This window comes from Sceloporus occidentalis, unplaced genomic scaffold (assembly GCF_023333645.1).
Source record: "Sceloporus occidentalis isolate IW3139 unplaced genomic scaffold, rSceOcc1.0.p SCAF_14, whole genome shotgun sequence".
In the NCBI taxonomy this organism is placed as follows: domain Eukaryota; kingdom Metazoa; phylum Chordata; class Lepidosauria; order Squamata; family Phrynosomatidae; genus Sceloporus; species Sceloporus occidentalis.
The window spans coordinates 15,278,282-15,291,912 of NW_028316994.1; the positions used below are offsets into that span (position 1 = coordinate 15,278,282).

The 13,631-nt window shown below is 46.5% G+C and overlaps 2 protein-coding genes across 4 annotated transcripts in view; one reads left to right on the forward strand and one right to left on the reverse strand.

Moving 5' to 3' along the window:
* PABPN1 (poly(A) binding protein nuclear 1) lies at nucleotides 1-10,779 on the forward strand. 2 transcript variants are annotated; one of them, XM_089480553.1, is made up of 7 exons: nucleotides 1-138; nucleotides 4,163-4,277; nucleotides 6,183-6,250; nucleotides 6,335-6,441; nucleotides 6,683-6,770; nucleotides 8,146-8,300; nucleotides 8,926-10,753. In XM_089480553.1, the coding sequence occupies exons 2-7, from the start codon at nucleotides 4,196-4,198 to the stop codon at nucleotides 8,963-8,965; spliced, it is 540 nt and encodes a 179-aa protein (XP_089336679.1). In that variant the 5' UTR covers nucleotides 1-138; nucleotides 4,163-4,195; the 3' UTR covers nucleotides 8,966-10,753. The 2 variants fall into 2 exon arrangements, with proteins under 2 accessions (XP_089336679.1, XP_089336678.1); XM_089480552.1 differs by lacking the exon at nucleotides 1-138 and adding an exon at nucleotides 292-807 and having other exon boundaries at nucleotides 8,926-10,779.
* The window catches only part of SLC22A17 (solute carrier family 22 member 17), an 18,350-nt gene continuing 15,490 nt past the window's right edge, over nucleotides 10,772-13,631 (reverse strand). For both annotated transcript variants that reach the window (XM_089480550.1, XM_089480551.1), the window contains one exon: nucleotides 10,772-12,781. In XM_089480550.1, coding sequence (XP_089336676.1) covers nucleotides 12,466-12,781 — 316 coding nt within the window. In that variant the 3' untranslated portion in view covers nucleotides 10,772-12,465. The remainder of the gene's footprint in view (nucleotides 12,782-13,631) is intronic.

Consider the following 13,631-nt stretch of genomic DNA (forward strand, 5'->3'; position numbering starts at 1 on the left):
ATCGCCGCTTCGTCCAGTCAGAGAAAGGCGGGCGGGGCAAGACCTCTTGCGTTGCCCAATCACGCTCGAGGCCGCTGTCGAGCCAGTTAAAAACGCCTCACGGCCCTCTTTTCTCTTCTCACAACCTATCCGAGCCGGGTACGTTTGATGGACGGGTAAAGCTAACCAATGGTTGGGGAGCGAGGGGGAGGAGCGTCGTTGGGGGACCAATGGCGTGCGGGCGGCGAAGGGGCCAATGGGAGCGCGTGCGGGCGGGCGTCCAATCAGAGCGCGGCGGCCGTGCGGCGGGCGGCAGTGGCGAGGTCTATGGCGTCTGTGCGGGGCACGAGCAGCGTCGGCAGCGGGAGAGGGGCCTTGGCGGCGGCGGCTTTGGCCGGAGAAGGGGAACCGGGAGGCGGCGGTGGCGGCGGCGGCGGCGGCGGCGGCGGAGGGCCTGCTTCCAACTCCCAGTACGGGAACGGCTTAGGCGGGAGCGGGCCTGGAGCGGAGCAAGGCCGAGGGCTGCGCAGGGACATCGAGGAGGACGAGGAGGAGGACGAGGAGCTGCTGCTGGAGGCCGCCACCGGAGGAGGAGCAGCAGCAGGAGGAGGAGCGGGAGGGACCGGGGCGGCGGCGGCGGCTGGAGGCGGCGGCAGGGGCTCCGGGCCTCGAGGCGCCCTGTCCTCCTCCTCGTCCTCCTCGCTTGCCTCCAGGGCCGGCCAAGCCGGGGCTCCCCACCACCATCACCACAACCCTCACGCCGAGGAGCTGGAGGAGGAGGCCGGCCTGGGAGAGAGCGACCCCGGAGACTCCGCCATCGAGGACCCGGTGAGGGCATGAAGGCTTCTGAAGGCAGGCCCAGAAGGGAGGAGGAGGAGGCCCAGGCGGAAGCGCAAAGCGCGCTCTTCGGGATAGATACAGGCCTCTTAAGCCTTGCTCGAAACGGAGGACGCTGCCAGAGGAAGGGTGGGAATACATGCAACAGACACACACACAAGACAGGCAGACCCCGGGCTTCTCAGAACGGAGGACATGTCCGTAGAAATAGATCTCTCTCTCTCTCCCAGGCTTCGTAAGCCATGCTCTGAATGGAGGGAGTCCAGGGAGAAGAAGGGGAAGGGAAAGGGGGAAGGAAGGCTGCATCAAAGCTTTAAAACGGTCATGGAATTTTCATTGTCTTCAAAAGGGTTCTTTTAACGTGTATATATGTATAATGTGTGTTTTTGTATATATGTGTGTGTGTATGAATGTGTGTATTGTGAGCCGCCTTGATTCCCAATTTGGGAGAAAGGGGGAATATATATATAGATATATATATATATACCCTGCCTTGGTTCCCAACTTGGGAGAAAGGCCATTCATTCATTCATTCATTCCTTCATTTAGCCTTTATTAGGCATACAGCAACATACGTTCACAATAAAACTTCAGGATCATTATTACAAAATCTAAGCCATAGTCTTGTTGCCTCCACCGCATAATTGGCCATTATATCCCACTGATAACTCATCCAGGCAGATATTGGGAGAAAAGCAGAAAATATATATATATATATATATATATAGAGAGAGAGAGAGAGAGAGAGGGGGGGGGCTCCTTGGTTCCTGACTTGGGAGAAAGGCAGAATAAAAATAAAATAAATGAATAAAATAGAGAGAGATAAATTCCAGGCTTTAGCCCTATCCTATTATTATTATTATTATTATTATTATTATTAACCAATCCATGTTTATTAATTATTATCCCATGGACGGTCTCAAAATACACAAAGCTAAATAGAACTCTATATAAAAACCCTGTGTAAAAGGTTAAGCAAAGAGAGCACAAAAATGAAATTTATAAGAGTATAAGTACAGCAGACGATAGAACATTAAACAGGCAAAGTAGGGGTCAGTTTAGAGATCGTGTTTCTCCATCAGCTTAGCCTTAATCAGAATGGAAGGGTTTCGAGAAAAGTGTCGGACGTGAACAAGTAAAACGCTAAGAGCGCTCACAGAAAGATAAATCCAGGCTTCTTAGCTGTGCCCAGAATTCCCTGCTCGGAATGGAGGACATTCAGGAAGAATGGAGGACACTGCTAAATAAAAACTAAATGCACTCATAGAAAGATAAATCCAGGCTTCTTAGCCATGCTCAGAATGGAGGACATTTTGGAGTTCTTCCAGGTCAAAATGGATGGATTCGGGAGAAGCGTAGGACATGACCAAATAACAGCTAAACACGTATGTAGTGATAAAAATCCATAGTTCTTAGCCATTTTCAAAATGGAAGGCATTCAAAAGAAATGTAGGACGTTTCCAAATAACAGCTGAAAGACACTCGTAGAAATAGAAATCTAGGCTTCTTAGCCATGTTCACAATGGAGGACGTTAAGGAAAAGCGTGGAACATCAAATAAAAACACAGTAGTATAAATGGCGGCCTCTTAGACATGCTCAGGCTGGGAGAACATGCCAGGAGGATTTGTGTCTTTATAATCAGTGATCTGGGAAAGGCCCTGGCCCTGAGTCTTGATTTTGGTGTTTTTCAGGACTGATAGCCTTGTTTACTTTCAGGGTTTCTTCTTTCCTGTTGAAATTGTCCAGGTGTTTGTGGATTGCAGTGGTTTCCCTGTGCATTCTGACCTGATAGTTGTTGGCACAGTCCAAAATCCACTAATTAAATAGACACAAATCCTCCTGGCATATCCTCCCACCCTGAGGCCTTGCCATTCACCAACAGAACAAGACATAGATTAACATGTAAATCACTTGCTCTCAACCAAGGGTCACACAGAATACACACACACACACACACACACACACACATATATATATATGTACCCCACTCACTTCCATGCTAACATTCTCTGAAGATGCCAGCCACATGTGCAGGCAAAACATCAGAAATACATTCTTCCAGAACATGGCCACAGAGCCCAAAAAACCTACAACCTCCCCCCCCCTCCCTCTTTGACTGAGTTTATCCATCTGGCGTGTGCTCTTCCCCTTTTTCTGCTGCTTTCTACCATGATTCATGCCTTGCCTGTGGCCAAAGACCATCTTGACTTCCAGGGGAAAATTAGGTTTGACCTGTTCTAGAACCCATTTGTTTGTCTTCTTAGCTGTCCTTGGTGCCCTCCTTCTCCAGCACCACATCTCCAATGAGTTGATTTTCTTCTCATCCGCTTTCTTCGCTGTCCAGCTCTCATGTCTGTCCATGGTAATAGGGAATACAATGCCTTGTACAATTCTAACCTTAGTGCTCAGATGTATATCTTTACATTTTAGGATCTTAGCATTTAGCATGGGAAGCAGGGTCTCCTCCAAAGCTGAGCATCCCCCAAAAACCAGCCCATAGGGTTTCTCCCTTTTTGGTGGGGATTGCTTCCCTGCAGCTAAGCCATCTTGCACTCCCAATGGAGATCAGCAGGGGGCGGTGTGGGCAAGGGAGGACTGTGTTGGAGCACAAGGAGATGGTGCAGAAAAGGAGGTGGCATACCGTCTTTGCTGGGAATAGCCTTGTATTTTAACTGTAAGTATGAATCCCTTGCAGGGCGTGGGGGAAGGATCGGTTGCTTCCCCCCCCTGCCAGCCCACTTGACTCCTGCCCTAGTTGCCCTGGAAAGAAAGCCCCTTTGTTTGCAGACCAATAGGGAACCCCAGCAATTTGGCACAGGAGAGAAGGATCCCTGGCTGGTAGTTTCTTAAAAGGCTATTGAATATATTTCTTCACAGGAGCTAACTTTTGTCTGTTAATTGAAGGGCTGGGGGCTGGCTGTTTAAGGACAGTGTTCTGGAGGGGAACAATTTGGCCATGTTGAGTTGAGCCAAACATTTGTGGAGGCACAGTTTTGTGACAGGAGCAGAAGCCCTTGCTTCTGTGGCAGGTAATACATTTCATCTAGTGAAGGAATGAGGTTTGGGGTTGCTGTCTGAAAGTGGTGTTTGGGTTATAAAGCCTTGAATAATGTGGGTTGTTTTAGGATTACTCTGAAGAAGACCAAAATGGTTAGAAACAAGGAATTGTGTGGTAGGCATCTTGTGAACTGGGAAGCAATAGAGGTTGATGGATGGAAGTAAGTAATGGGGGAAACACACACTGAAGACAAATGTTTGAGTGGGAGAGAGTTCTTAGGGCTATTGGGTTACCTTCTAACTACCTCCTCATTTTTCCCTACCCACCCTTTCTATCTCCCCCCTCAGGAGCTGGAAGCTATTAAAGCTCGAGTGCGAGAAATGGAGGAGGAAGCAGAGAAGTTGAAAGAGCTGCAGAATGAAGTTGAGAAACAAATGAATATGAGTCCTCCACCTGGCAATGGTGAGCATCTTTGTCTTCAGTTCCTTGGTTCCCTCGCTCTTCCATTCTGGATTTTCTTCCCAGGAAGGCAAGTCTTCATAGTGGTGAAAGAGCAGGTTGTTGGCTTGTTTGTACTGTAGTTGGCAAAACCCTTCCATGGAGAATGTCTCTCTAGGCAAGATGGAGTCACCTTTGATTTGTGGATGTATGAGTGCTGTTGACTACAACCCTTTGGATTCTTTGTTGACCTAATGAAACCTTGAAAATGGCCCAGTAAAGGTGATGTTGGTGCAAAAATAATCCAGGAAATGTCAGGACCTGGAAAAATTGATAGTTTTCTCTCAGTTTTTGGAGTTGTTTGTGACTATTCTTTGGTAGTGGATTGGCCAGTCCAATAATGAATTGATAAAAGATTGACATGCTAGTGGCTTCTGGGAAACCAAAGTATTTTGATTCTGGTGGAAATATGTTTAAAGTGAAGGAGTTAATGGAGAAGCATCACAAAAAAATGCAACCCTTGGCTTAACATATAGAGTAATATGCAAGCATGATATGTCATGTGAAATCGTTTTTTAAGCACTGGAAGTGATCTGTAAGGGTTTCAGATGGAGGTACTCGTCCACTGTACTCGGAGATGAACTTTGATCCTTTCCTTGGAAAGCCTCTGCTTGCTGGCTTGGTGATTACTGGAGCTGCAGTCCCCCAGAAAGGAATATTTTTAATTTCAGAGTATGGTCATAGTCATTTCCAATCCTAGCACAGTGGAACTTTGGTATCTGTGGGGATTTGCTCCGGACTCCCCCCCCCGGATACCAAAATCTGTGTATGCTCAAGTCCTGTTGTCCCCAATGGCCACATGACTGCATGCGTGCACTGCCACTGCGGGCAACGTGGACATGGATGTACAAGTGCGGATACCAGGGTCCCGCTGTACTATAGTGCGGCAAAAGGCAGCACTTTCTTGTCACAAGTGGTTGTTCAACTATTTAATTTTTCTTTTTCCCAGCATGAGTTTTTTCTAGGGGGTTAAGCTCTTATAGAAGGATCTTGAACTGAGAAGGGTTGACAGATCAAGATAGATCATAGGGATGCAAGAAGTTATGTGTATTTTAGGTTTCTTTGAGGCTGAAGCAGCATTAGTGTGAAATGGAGATAAGGGATATATCCAGATTGCACTGGAATTGAGAGATGAACTTAACTGGGACAGGTCTTATAAGGATTTTTCAAAATGTTTAGAGTCTGGGCTCTGCCACAGGAGACTTTTGGTAGGGTCAGTAATACTGAGGTACAGCAGAGAACCATAGCAGTTGCACCACAAGAGGCAGAGCAGAAAAGGATAAATGCAAAGCACATCCAACAATAGTTAAGGTAATAGAAGTGGAACTGGGTGTTATTTACATTCCTGTAAGGGCATGCTTTCCCCAGTGACTTGTCTTCTGGGGGATCCTAGCAAACTGCAAAGGCAGCAAAGGACTAGGAGCACTAGAGGGTGGGGAAGGAGTTGGTTGCTGCAGGCTGGTTGTTCACATCAGTACAGTGTGACTTGGCCATTGGAGGTTCTAGCGTGGAAGGATGTCGGGCAAGGCACATATGGAATTTCCCAGTTCTGTGTTTTCTTTCATAGTATTAAAGTGGAAGTAGAGGACTTTACAGCAAAGAATCATGCTTGACCCATTGGTAGTCTGGTGACTCTGCTATGTGTTCTGTTTGCTCCTCCCAACATTTAAAGTATGTCCTCCCTAGCAAGGAAGGGAAGACTTGAAATAGTGAACTCCCAATGTTTTGCCTTTCCTAAACCTCCCAGCAGATGTTGGTGACTACGTTGGTCTAAGTCCTTTGGGCTGTGCTCCTTCCTAGGCACTAGGAGTGCTGGAAATAATTCTTCCTTCTCAGAGTCTCCCAACTGATGGCTCCCTTCCTTTGCAGCTGGCCCAGTCATCATGTCTTTAGAAGAAAAGATGGAAGCTGATGCCAGATCCATATATGTAGGCAATGTAAGTGTCTCCCACACCCCAGTTTTTAATGAGAACAAAAGGAACATCTTGCTAACCTCACCTTGTGCCACTTCCCATTTTCAGGTGGATTATGGGGCAACAGCAGAAGAGCTAGAGGCCCACTTCCATGGCTGTGGCTCTGTCAACCGCGTGACCATTCTTTGTGACAAGTATACTGGCCACCCCAAGGGGTGAGTGTGGATCAAGGGGGCTGTTAGGCATTGTGTTTTTTATGCTAGTAATTAATAAAATTAATTTGCCCATCTTGTGAGTTGCCCTACAGGGAGAAGGTCTTAGGGTGGTGAACATAACCATGAACTAACATACTTGATCAAATCCAGGATGTTCAAATAATTAAAACCTCCCTCCCCCCAAAAGAGCAATCTCATTTGTTTCTTAATCATTCTTCCTTCTTCCTGGCCTTCCCCCAAGGTTTGCCTATATTGAGTTTTCTGACAAGGAGTCAGTGCGGACGTCCTTAGCATTAGATGAATCCCTCTTCAGAGGGAGACAGATCAAGGTAAGTACATTCTTCCTCAGCCCTTTTCTCTTGCAGTCCCCTGGTTGTGCATCCTATCACTTTTTACAACTGGAGGTTGTGTGGTTCACTGACTCAGGAGCCAGAAAATAATCTGTGGGAAGATTCCAGTGGATGATCATCCCTTCTTGTTCATATATCTTCCAGTTCCTGCTCTCTGTGGTCTTCCCTCTTGCCTGAAATTTAGATGTTGAGTTTCTTGGGGGACAGAGCTGTCTTTTGTGTGTTTATCGATACTTAGATTACTCCAAACCATTATATACATAACTGACCGTGTAGAGTAATGTAGATCAAAGAAGAAATGGCAAGAGTAGGGAAAACTACAGTACACAGATTTAAGAATTGGGGGTGGGGTTGTTAAGCCTTCAGTAGAAACAAACACTGGGATAGATCCTACATGACTGAGCATGCTAGAAGAATTCCAAGGCTTCTATGGATCCTGTCACCACCCTCAGGACTCAGGTTGAGCTGTTGATAGCCTACCCTTTCATTTCATTGCTATGGAGAGCAGGGGGATTTGAGGATATATTTTACTGAGATCCTTACACCTGTCTCTGCAGGTAATGTAATAGATTTTTAACTGGAATGTCTTCACTAGGATTGGTGTCACCTCAGTGTGGTAACTCATTTGTTCACCCCTAGGCTGGCTACCACAGTTACCAGCCAAACCCCTCTGCCAGCCAGGCCACCTCAGCCATGGTGGGGGGTGGGCTGTTGCTGCCACTGCCCAGCAACCCCTTCCTGATCCAAGGAGGCTGTTGACTGGGCAGGAAATGGAGGCAATAGCAGCCTCATATGCCTTTCCTTTTGTGGAAGGGGGGGAAGTCTGTGGTTGCCTGTACTACCCTTTCCCAGCCAGCAGCCCTGCCAGATCCGAAAGGGGCTGACAAGTGGCAGCAGTGCCAGAGCCCCACCTGCACTTGTAGGTGATGGATGGCAGAAGTGCCTTAGCTGCTGGAGCGGGGCAACTGGGTGGTCTTGGGACGGAGGCTGAGAATGCCCCACTGAATGTTCACTGTCACTTCTAAAGTGTCACCTGGTGCGATCTGCACCCTGCTAGTGACGCTCCACTCTGTAGTTTCCAATAGTCAGATACTCCTCTGATCCCTTCCGTTCTCTACCAGCAATGGAATGGCCATGGAGAGAGTGCTATTGCAGTTGTGTGGTGAGTCCTGGATGTGATCTTGTTGTCTAGGGTGGAAGAGAATGAAAATAAAAGACATACACAGGCTTACGGTGGGCTTACGTCTGTCATAAACAGGATGCCGATCTGTGATGGTTGCCTGATGGTTTATGGAGTTTTCAAATTACCTTCCTTTGAGCCTCACATACAAGGATCTCTCATCTTTTTTTGAAGGTGATTCCCAAACGGACCAACCGCCCTGGGATCAGCACCACAGACCGGGGGTTCCCCCGGACCCGGTTCCGAGGGAGAGGATCTGGTTACAGCAGCTCCCGGGCCCGTTTCTACAGTGGCTTCAGCAGCAGGCCGCCCCGAGGACGGGCTTACAGGTCTGGCTCAACCTTGTCAGTGGGGACGGGGAGGGCAGTCTTCCCCACTTGAGGTGTGGGGTTTCTGTACAGGTTGGCTGGGGGAGCAGGTGTTCTGGATTAGACTGAAGTTTCAAGAATAAATGGGATTACTGTGTCTCAGATGAAAGACAAACTGAAAGAGGCTGAGAACCATAACTGCTTTTTTAGGAAGGGGAGTCAAAGCCCGTTAAAGGGGATGACAAGAATAAATCCAACAGAAGAAATAAACAGTTCAATTGAAATCAGATTTTTAAGGCCTCTTTGGATTGTTTAAGATTTGAGGGTTCTGAACTGAAAGCAATGCAATGTACTGTGGTCAGTTTACTCTCTTTTTGCCAGTACTTGTTGAAGTATCCCTGAGTCAAACTTCAGCAACTTTTGAAATACAAAATGTTATTTTGACTTCAAAAGGCTGCCAGTTTCCTGTATCATGCATGGGCAAAAGGGCTTAAAGTTCTGGGGTTAGAGGTGGGGTTTTTTGTCTCCAGCCTGCAATTTGTCATGACAGAGGACTTTCCCAGCTGGCATCTTCTTTAGGTTTGGGGTTATGGCAGCTATTCTTCCACGTGCTTTTCATTAACCTGCTTCCTCCTTCTCTTTACAGGGGCCGGGCCAGAGCGACCTCATGGTATTCCCCTTACTAAAAACAAAAACAAAATATGGTGGTTTTAGGAAGGAGGAAAAAAAAAAAGAAAAAAATGAAGATTGTTACCATGATGGAAAAAAATACTGTTGGTGGGAGGAGAATGTATCTAATGTTGTGCAGAGAAAGAGGGCTGGCTTATTTGAGGGTTGGGGGAGGCAGACAAAAATGACAGGGGGGCCATTTTGTTGTTAAGTCTCCACCTGCAAATACTGCTGATTGAAGCCCTGTTGCCCTCTCTGCCCTTCATCCCTATCCCTTTCTATCTGTGGAGATTGTTGGGCTAACCGAGCCATTCTTTCTCTTACCTTTTTATTGTGGCTCTGCATTTGGGGAGGGACCATGGTTGGGAGGGCTTCCACCCCACTCCCCCTTCTTGTTTCTTTTTTCAGTGTGTTTTGTCATTATTTTGGCTTTTTTGTCTGCACCCGTGGCCATTATTTTATGTGTGTGTGTGTCTGTATGTCTGTGTGCATGGTTTCTTCCAGCTCTCCTTGGCTTCCCTTCCCAGGGGTTAATGGGGAATGGGGGCTGGTGTTCTTGGCCACCGCAGCTCTGTTGCTGCCCGGGTCAAGACGTTAATGCCATCTGCTTTTTCTTGTCTTTCTCACTTTGGCAGACTCAAGTCTCTCAGCTTCCTGTTCTGGGTGCATGTTAGGCGATCCAACCAGAGCTTTCTCCCCTCTTTCCATCCCAAAGCCCCAGAGTCCCTTTTCCCTCCTGCTCAGTCTTGCGTTCTGCATCCTGAACCTTAATTCTAGAAGCGGTTGGGGTGTTTTTCCATTCAATGATCGTCGCTCCTCTTCAGGGTCATGACACTTCACTTTGCCCCCCAACTCCCCACTTTACCTCTTGCCACCTTCCCCTCTCTGCTCTGCCCCCCCCCCCCCACCTTCATTCCAGGGGTATGTTATATGCCTTGTTTGAGTGTCTTTATCTTTACAGGTTCTTTTATTTTTTAGCCTGAAGAAATGTCACCGAAACCTGAAGCTGTAGCAACCTGGGGCAAGGGAGAGGACTCCCTTGGGGGGCGGGTTGGGGTTGGGGGTCGGTGGGGAGGAATTAAGGGCCATGTTTCCCTGTGGGAGAATGAATTAAAAAAAAAAAAAGAAGGGAAAAGAAAGGGTGGGGGAAGGAAAGATTCAGGTTGGGCCAGGGCTGGGGAGGGTAGAGAGGGAGAAATAGGAAAAAAATGTTAAGAGGGTGGAAAAAAATAAAGATGTTTTTTTTGGAAGAAAGATGAGCTTGAGTGGTTTTTGTTGCCAAGACTTTGGTTCTGCTGGAGAGAAGGTATTCCATTAGGTTTATTTGAAAAAACAATGCACCCGATATGTTCCTTGCAAAGAGGAAGCTGCTGAGTGTATTCAGGTGAGGCTTGTCCCACATTGATGTCCTTAACAAAGAAAGCATCTCCCCTGTAGTTTGTGGGAGCATCGCCTGGTAGTGATCCATCTTCTGGAAAGTCTAAACCAGCTGGAAATGGGTTGCAGCCTTTGAGGCAGGGAATGAGATCAGAAGTAACTTGGAACTGAAGGGAACTTTTCTGCCTTCCAGAATCTCCTGCAATAGGTCCAGAGAGCCCATTTTGCAAGTCTTTCCTCCTCACATAGCTCCTGCAGCCCCAATTTCAATTAAAACACTTGCCCCTTACCCATACAGAATCTGTTATTTTGAGCACTGGCTATTCTTAGCTATGTCATAGTGGCACTGTTAATGCATAGAACAAAGGTAGAAATGATGCACACATACAGGACGATGGATGAAAGGTAACACCATGACTTAATAAATGTTCTGGGATTGATCAGAGTTCTCAAGAATTTTCTTTAATCTGTATTTAGCTTATTAACAGTCAGTAGTTCATTTCCCTTTAGGATTAAAAAGCAGCCAAAACACTTTCCAAATTTAGGTGGGTTGCATTATGAAACATCCTGGAGGAACAGGAGTTGAGTCTAGTCACAGCATTGCCATGTTCCCTTCTTATCTTCAGTATCCTCCTATCAGTGATGCCAATTTGCTTTTACTTTTAGCTTAAATGAGTTGAATTACCAGTCACACATGATGGAAGATTGTGTGAAGTCCCAAGTGAAGTACTGCTGATATTCTTAATGAAGGCTGCGACCCACAGGAGCCCTGTATCTTTGACAGTAAGAAAGCCAACATTAAAATAATTGGGGGGAAATTGATAGCTATTGTTAATTTCCGGCTGTTATCATTTAAACAATGCCCTGGCAAGAAATGTCTATACAGGTGGGTCCAGTTTTGCATACAGTCATGTGGCAGAACAAGAAATCAGTTGAATCAACATGCCTCTTATGTGAGTAGCAAACAAAATAGGTTTTCTGAAGCCCACAAAGAATAGAAATCGCTGGAAAGCACTTCCAGAGCCATCAGCCCCAGGCCTTTTTTGGGGGGAAAATCAGGTGATTAAAAAGATTTTGAAGGCCCCCAATTTCATTCAAGAAGCTTGGCAAAAAAGATTTAATTAAGAGCCCTTTCTAGACAGATTTGTATCAAAGTGATTATGAATAATTAGGAATGGAGTGCATAGATTGAAAGCTTTGACCTTGTCCATAAAATAGCCAGTGATTTTGAATGTAGTTCTTGACCTCAGTTGCTAAATCTGTAAAATGGGCATGATGATGGAAACTGCTCCAAATAGGCGGTTATTTACAGTTAAGTTTTATGAATTAGGGCAGGCTTTATCTCCCCACAAAGGAGAAGCCTTTGGCAAATTTCAAGGTGTGATCTGAGATAAATAAATGAAACCATGAGGTATCCCAAGAGACTGGGAAATGGATGTAACAGCTAAGTTCTTTTAGGAGAATAGATGTTGAAACAAAAACAGTTCTCTAATACTGGCACTTTCTGACCAATCATGGCTTTTGTGCACTTTAACATTTCTCTGCTAGGCAGAAGTCCAGCAGGTAAAGCTTTTCCCTAACTGCCTCCCCAGCTGAGACCAAGCTTGACTACTCAATTTCTGCTTGTTATAAAGCTATCGGGAAGCTCTTTCAGTGAGTGAAGTGGAGAGCCAGGAAAAGAGGTGAAGAATTTTTAATAGTATCCAAGACTGCTTTCTCCAACCAGGGAGTCCCAAAACACATCCAAAGGGCACCAGGTTGGAGAAGGCTGACCGAGGACTTTATTGCACACACGAGGAGTTTTGAGGTCATTCTGTCTGGCCCCCCACTCTTGGAAGTGTGGGCCTGAGATGTATGGTCCCAGTTCAGACCTAGCCATTTGTGGCAAATCAAAAGAAGGGTGTGGGTCTATCTCTGCCAACAGAATTGTGTGTGGTGGCACAAGCAATTGGCACTGCTGCTCTGGGTTTCTGCTTCTGGTGTGACATTCAGAAGAAGTTGTGTGTCTCCTCACATTACACCAGAAGCAGAAAATGAAAAAGCAGGGGTCACATTAACTACTACTTTGTCCCTTCTCCTCCTTTGTGGATTAGGCCCAATGTGGAGGAAAGTGGTCAAATTCAGTCACGGCAGAGATGCATCAGCTAGTAGGGTTTGGTGTGGACAGTAGGGGCACATCGTCTCGCCGGGTGGCCCCCTCAGCATCTCGGCCTTCGCTTCCCCCGGCCCGGCGGAGCAATGAGGGTCTCCGATAAAGTTCCCCATCACGCAGGCCTTCAGGCAGAGCCTTGCGTTTGCTCTCGGGAAGCAGCATCAGGCAGAGAAGGGCAAGGATGTTGAGGGACGCCAGCACAATATGTTCAAGGAATGAGCCATGCTGTTCTCGCAACCGGAGCACTGGAGCACTTAGACCTCCCAATGATGCCAATGCCAGAATGACGCCTAGGCCTTTTCCCCTGGGGAGAGAACAGCTTTGGTTACACAAGCCGGAACGATGAGAGCTTTTTCAAATGTAGGAATCACATAACCCTCCAGATATTATTAGATGGCAAATCCCAACAGTTCTTATCATGGAGCCAATGGCTAGGGCTGCTGGGAGTTACAGTCTCCCGATAATGGGAGGGCCACATGATTCCTGTCCCTGTTCTAAGGCAATCAACATTCAACATACACAGTGGTCCCTCCACATTTGCTGGGATTAGGGGTTAAGGACATCCATGAATGTGGAAAAACCACTTACCTGAGAGAACACCTCTCTAGGACTCTCCAGGTCCTCCAGTGTAACTCTATGGTCAACATCTGCCTGAAGGTCATAGAATCATGCTTGAGGACCTACAAATGCCTAGAGAAATGTTTTCTCTAGGAACTTTTAGGTAGTCCAGCACAACTCTATGGTCAACATCTGGCAGAGTTGTGCCAGAGGACCTAGAGAGTCCTAGAGAACATATTAATCAAAACCGCAAATAATCAAATCTGCAGAAGTCAAAACCAAATGTGGAGGGTCAACTGTATAAGCATTTTAACACACATGCAACACTGTAATAAGTAACTGCAAGCTGAGTCTCCCTTATTTGAAATGCTTGGGACCGGAGGTGTTTTGGATTTCGGATTTGCATTTACGTACACACTGTCATGTTCAAAATGTTCAAAATGAAGCACATTTTGAAATTCCTCCTGGAACGAAGGTTGAAATGTATAATATGTCTTGGAAAAGGAGGTCTGGTCAGCTTGTGTACACAATGAGACATCTTGACGATGGGACCCCAATCTAAACACAAAATTCATTTATGTTTTTTATACACCTTA